Here is a 7,186-nt window from a genome sequence, read left to right on the forward strand (position 1 = left end):
TACCTTTCCTACCTAGTGTCTTATTCTCTTCTTGTCAAGAACAGTCTATTTCTAATTTTGTAATAACTCTACAAAGTTAAATTTCTCTTAATTTAAAAAACTGAGTTCCTTATAGCAAGATAGTCTGAGATGCCGTTTTCGGATAATTTGATATTAAAGAAATTTTGCGATGGAATACAACTAATTCATTAGATACTTTTTATTTTTACATTGTAAATTCTTTCATTAGAATTTTAATTTTAATATAATTGTTTATTTTTATAATTGTTTATTTTGGCAATGTTTTTTATTAATACATAATTGTTTGTACAATAATTTTTACTAAATTTCACTATTAAATTTACCTAGATCGAATTTTATAGTCTTTTAATAATTGGACGTATTTTTGTTACAAAAAACTCCGAGCTATGCTTTTGGCTACTTCCATTTGATTTTATTTTAAGACATCCGTTGACGACTACAATAATGATTTAATAATATATTTCTTTGAAAGTTATTGTTCTTAATGTTATAATCAGAATGATATTAATATGTATTAGTAGTGATTTAATACCATTTGAATTTAAAAATTATATATAGTTATATATAGTTATATTATTTAACATTGAGAATGACCCGATTGGGATCGAAATGTATGTTCTAATAAACTTTCTATTTGTTATTTAATAATATAGCATCAAGACCTTGATCTTGGTTCGTAGCTCTACTCTTATTAATTTTATTATTTAATTATTTTTTACATATTAATTTTTTTTTTTATTAGATACATGAACATTTCATATGTGACTGTTCTGGTTATATAAGGTGGTTTAGAATTAAAAACTGATAAGACAATAAATATAAATCAGTGACATCAAGGAATGCAAGTGGAGACAGAGATACAATGAGAGAAGACAACTAGGAGAGACAGCTTTATTGTTACAACAACTAACAATATATCACTAGCACAACAGTAGCGCCGATTTAATCATGAAAATAGTGAGCCACTTATAATCTCAATCACATCGTGACGGGATCAATTAATCATCCAGATTCTCAAAACGCCCAAAACAAAAGCTTTGAGCTTAACATTCAAATGCAATACGACAGTGAGGACTTTTAGAGAAATAAAGAAAATAGAATCTATAAAATACAATTCTATCGATCATAATTGATACGATGCACTCTCATTGTGATGTTTTTTGTTTCTCACTGCTGCTCATCGTCTCTTGCTTCTTCTTTTCCTTTTCTTCATCTTCCTGCTCTAAGTATTTATCCCATTTTTCTATTCGCGCTTCGATCTCTGCGTCAGTCTCTGTAATTCTGAAGGACACATTCGATATATTAACAGCTGCGTCTCTTTCACTCCAAATAATGTAAATAAATTATACGTTAACTGCAAGTAATATCTGCAATTACAGTATCAAAGTAATCATAGAAAATTAAAAATTCTCCGATTTTTTCAGATTTTCCAGATGAAAATGGAAAATTTTTGATCAATAACAAAATTTTAACACATTTAGAATCAAAGATTGCAGGAAAGTTATTAAAAGTAACAATATTGTTAAAAATAACGCAAAAAAGAAATTTAGTAGTATAATAAAATTTTAGTGCGAATTCAAGCCAATAAAAAATAAATTAGTAAGAAGTTTAAATTAGAAAACAGAATGCAGTTATAATGAAAAAGAGCGGATCATATAAAAATATTAAATAAAAATATTAAATAAATTTTAATTATTTCATTAAAAATGCGCGAATTTTAAATGTATTTGACTATAAACGTCAGATATAATATTTAAAATATTATAACAATATTTGTTATAATATTTTAAATATTATATCTGACGTTTGGAATAGGAGCAATTTAAGGAAATTGTAAACAAATTTCAAAATTCCAGACTTTTTTATATTTTCCCCTGACTTTTCTCGATTTTTCAAGTCTGTGGTAAAATCCTGATTATAATATTTATTGTTATAATTAAATGAGCAGATTTTACCAGCAATGAATAAATAGAGTACCATAAGAGACATTTAATTTTGATTTGTGCAGATAAATGTCAAGCAAAATATTTTTTGAAAACATCAATTATAAAATCGTAACATTTTTTTTATTATTTTACAAATATTATTTCAAATGATATATATATATATATATATATATATATGTGTGTGTGTATAGTATGTAATATTATATTATACATACAGTATACGTTCAAGTTCGGAGTCTACATAAGCAACTATCGATAATACAGACTCTAACATCGGTATAGTAGGAACCAGCAATGAAATAACTTACTTGTACTTGGTCTTGCCATCCCAAATTTCCGCCGAAATCTTTCTCTGACTGAACCAACGGCCGTTTAGAAGTTGCACACAAGCTTGGGCCTCTGCCGGTTCTCGGAATGTGACTTGCGCTACTCCTTCGGGATGTCTCTGAAAGAAGAAAAAAATATGATCCACAAATCAAATCATTCAAATCTATTGAATGTTTCAACAATTGTTTGTTATGTTAGAAATAAAATAAAAAAAAATATTTTAATAAAAAAACTGAATTAAAATTTATTACTTCGAAAAACTTACTACTTCAATTCTATTTTTCTAAATAATTGATAGATTTATAGTTCAACTAAAACATGGATATTTTTATATCTTTTTTAGTCTTTAATATAATTTTATCGAATCACACAGGTTATAACAACAGCTCGTTTGTTAGAATCAATATATTAAAAATAAAATTGTACGTAAAAATAATTTAATAAAAATTAAAATTTATTATTTTAATTAAAATTTATTTCAAATCCATTTTGTTAAATATAATTGGTAGATTTATAGTTCAACTAATTCATAGATGTTTTTTTATTTGTAAATTTTTGTATGTGTAAATTTTTTCGTGTGTTTTAGATATAGTCGAACATTAATTTAATAAAACAAAATTTATGTACAAGCAAATTAATTGGTTTTATTTTTAATAATAATTCAATGCAATTTTCAATGCAAAAATGTTAAAACAACATCCAAGTTTATATTTGTATATTTTGTTTTGTGCGATTTACGAAAGAATCGCGGACGCACATTTTAGATTTCCATAAGACTATCAAGAAACATCCTTTGATCCGCCGCTCTAACAAACCATACTTTGTGACAAGCACAACAGCAAAGGGAAATGATTCACCGAAAATACATTGGCGGTAACACGTGTACCAAGGACGAGAAAAAATGACAATAAGATGCCTATGGTAAATTAGGTGGCAGAACATGAAATTCCACGCGTGGCTTTAGGGCCGATGTTATTTCTCGTTTCGCACTCAAGACAAAAAGAATACATGAAACGAGATTATATTAAGATTCACAAGATTTTTGTTTTACAAAAATTAATTAGAACCAATTTAATAGTAACCTATTTAATAGAAAACATATTATCATATATTTTTCGATATATTTTGCTGATTTTTCATTTTCGAATATATAAAAATCATAAAAAAATATTTTATTTATTAAAATCTATATACAATGAGTGTAAAAATGTATTCGTACAAAGAAATTTTTTATATAAAAAATCTTTTTTATAGAAAATAAACATTAATTAGCAATTTTATTACAATAACATTCTAACAAAAACAAATGAACTTCGCATTTATTCATGATTTTAGAAGCTAAATTTCTCGATTATACGAATACTTTTTGAGTATTCAAACAATACAATTTTTAATTTTCGTTTATTTTTCAGGTGATATATTTTCTATAATTAATACACATCTTTTTGGAATATATAATTTTAAGAATATAATCTATTTTATTTTTTATGAATTAATTGTTAATTACTCAACAAGAAATGATTGTCAATTAAACATCGAATTGACATCAAATTGGTGTTGTAATCATCGTATCGATATCGATTCAATATCAATTTGATGACTCATTTCTCGCTGGATAATATTTATTTTTAAAAATAAAATTTTTTTTTTAATATTTTCTCTATACAAATACTTTTACACTCATTGTATATACATATATGTATACCTGTATATGTATACAGGATCAAAAGTCTGGAAATAGTCGAATATCTCGAGAAAGCAAAGCATTTTTGAAAAAAATGTTTCCAACAAAAGTTATAGGGTTTAAAAAGTTCTATTCAATGATCACATCCGTTTAACCTTGAATGGCGTTGCTAAGTTCAAGTTAAGATTAAATCGATTTTCTTTAATGGAACACCCTATTTTTTACCTTTGCCAGAATCTAATAGCTGGTATCAAGAGTTTTTTAAAACACTATAATAAAGTTATTTTTCATTAACTTTTGTTGTAAACATTTTTCTCAAAAATGCTTTGCTTTTTAGATATTTTTTAGACAGTTTCCAGATTTTTGATACATCCTCTTGTATACATATATGTGCGCGCGCGCGCGCGCGCGTGTGTGTGTGTGTGTGTGTGTGTGTGTGTACAGGATGTTTGGAATTTGAATGTCAAAAACTTCGAGAGCTGTAGGAGATCAATAAACTAAGAAAAAAAATCCTGTAGAGATATGTTGTTTTCGCTTCGTTTTGAAGAAAATTGCAAAAAAGAGAAAACGTAGTTACTTCGTTCTCACATTGTCTCTGCAGTATTATCGTCACTAAAATCGTACTCGAAAACAATAATAATTCTATTTTCAGGTGAAAATTTTTTTGTTTACATTTCTGCCTTTTTTCCCTTCTATAAATTCAGTTCATCTCGTCGTCAGAAGTCATCGAGTAAATTACTAGTATCTTGGTCATTCTGATCATCTGATTTGATATCACTGGACTTCTTTGTGTGAGAAACTCTGAAGCAGGAAGTTTATTCGTCAATCAACTCTAGAGAACAATTGAGAAATCGAATCGAGGCTGCAATCAAATATCATCATATCAGTGTTTGGCTGTAACACGAGCTGTTCGTCCTAGATGCAAGACTTGCATTGCTACAAGAGATCATTTTGAACAATACACACATCACCATTAAGCAAGTGAATAAATATAATGTGAACAAGTAATGAAAAAATACAAAAATGAAAACTATGTTTTGTCTTTTTTGTCGATTTTTTCCTAAAACAAAATAAAAACGAGTCTCTCTCTCTCTCTCCCCGCTCTCTCTTCCCAGGACTTTTTTCTTAGTTTATTAATCCTCTACACGCTCCCAAAGTTTTGACACTTAAATTCCGAACACCCTGTATATTAGAGTGATTATTTTTACAATTTTTGAAATTTAATCAGGACATCCCCTAAAATAGTTCAATATCTCAAAAAAATAACACCATAATTTTTCAGATTTTTTAAACAATTTTAATCCGTGTCACCGGGACACGGGTAGATGGAAAAATACCTTTGCAGACAAAATTCGGCCGATGTTCTAATTTTTTATTTAATTTTATTTTAAAGTTTTTTTTTAATTTACTCGAAATTGAATCAGCTAAAAGTCAATTTTGCATAAATTTTGATTACGGTAACGTAAAAATTATGGATCCAATGAAGTGAGCAGAAAAAATCAAAATTATACAATATGATAACGAATATTAACAATTTGAATTGTAATCAAAATTTACGCAGAATAGGCTTATTCAATTTCTAACAAATTAATAAAAAAACTTTAAAATTGGTTAAAAATTAGAGCCGGCCGAATTTTTCCGCCCACTGTGTAGAACCGTAAAATTTAATAATGTTTTTAAATGGAATTTTTTTTAAATAGTCTGTTGACAGCTGATAGCTATCAATATTACTGTAAACTTCATAAAAATAAAATTTTCAGAGGAAAATTAGCAGCGTTATAAGGGTATAGCCAATCACAGAAAGCTTACAACACTTTTTTTTCAATAAATGCAGCTTTTCAGAATGCAGCTTATTCACTTAGCGATTAATTTTTACTTATGGATCTAACCATTTACGTTCAATCGCAAGTAAGGTTGAGTTCCGAAACCCATAGAAAAAAAGTGTTGCAACCTTTCTGTAACCGATTGTACATGCGATGACAACTGTCTCTGAATAAAAAATACGTAAGTAATAATAAATTTATTTCATCGAATACTTATAAGGTTAAATTTTATAAGGTTAAAATATTTCAAATTTCTCATACAATCTCAAAAAATTCTGTAAGTTATACAAATTAAATTTCTTGTTGTAGTGGTTTAAGTAAAGTGCTTTTATTTACATTTGAATTTTTTGATATTCATCGATAACTTGGATAATGAATTATCACATTTTTTATTTTCCTTGTAAGTTAATCTGTCATTGTATTTAGTAATCAGTTTGATACTTCTTTCCGCAGCGCGGCGTTGACAGCTTTCAATTTGTTTACTAATTGCAAGCCGAACTGGCAATTTTTATCGGGATTCCACTCAGATATCACATTAATTGTCTTCTTTTATATCTGAGTGGAATTGGAATCTGATAAAACTTATCAGTTCGGCTTGCAATTAGTAAATAAATTAAAAGTTGTTAATGATGCCGATCTATCTCGAAAACAACAAATTTTTGGAAAAAATGATTCAGACAAAAAAAAAGTTATAAGGTTTAAGAAGATCTCAATTGCAATAAATTGTATATAACAAAAATCAAAAATTGCGTTAGATAGTATAATAACATAGAAAATGATCAGATTGTGGTCGAAACATTTGTTTATTTTTACATATCAAGACAGTATATTTATGTTTTTTACAATATACATTTATTAATTCTGTTAACAATTTGATCGTTTTAAAAGCAAAAAACAAGGTTGGCTCGTACCCTGATTTTAATTTAATTTATTTTATTTTATTTGAGTCTTGAATTTGTTTAATTAAATTAAAAAGATTTATTTACTGATCACATCTGTTTGACCTTGAGTGACGTCACCAAGATCAGATCAAAGTTACATCGATTTTTTTTTTAATAGATATCCTATTTTTTATTCTATATTTAATAGCTGTCAAAAGCTTATTAAAACATTTAAAGTTTATTTTCATTAAATATTTTTCGAGTTATGAAGCTTGAAAGTTACAGTATCACCTGAATAGAACATTAACATTATCCAAGGTATCCGATCGTTAAAATTTCTTGAATGTTGTTCTAGATCATGAAATAACATATCACGCGCGCGCGCGCGTGTGTGTGTGTGTGTGTGCGTGTGCGTGCGTGCGTGCGTGCGTGCGTGCGTGCGTGTGTGTGTGTGTGCGTGCGTGCGTGCGTGCGTGCGTGCGTGCGTGCGTGCGTGCGTGCGTG

The 7,186-nt window shown here is 27.8% G+C and overlaps 1 protein-coding gene across 1 annotated transcript in view; it reads right to left on the reverse strand.

Annotated features, from left to right (window-relative positions):
• Positions 1-1,119: 1,119 nt before the first annotated feature.
• Positions 1,120-7,186, reverse strand: part of LOC105620954 (HIV Tat-specific factor 1 homolog) — a 32,450-nt gene continuing 26,383 nt past the window's right edge. The window contains exons 4-5 of the mRNA XM_012202429.1: positions 2,276-2,412; positions 1,120-1,302 (exon numbers count right to left, since the gene is read on the reverse strand). Coding sequence (XP_012057819.1) covers positions 1,167-1,302; positions 2,276-2,412 — 273 coding nt within the window. The 3' untranslated portion in view covers positions 1,120-1,166. The remainder of the gene's footprint in view (positions 1,303-2,275; positions 2,413-7,186) is intronic.

This window comes from Atta cephalotes (assembly GCF_000143395.1).
Source record: "Atta cephalotes unplaced genomic scaffold scaffold00031, whole genome shotgun sequence".
In the NCBI taxonomy this organism is placed as follows: domain Eukaryota; kingdom Metazoa; phylum Arthropoda; class Insecta; order Hymenoptera; family Formicidae; genus Atta; species Atta cephalotes.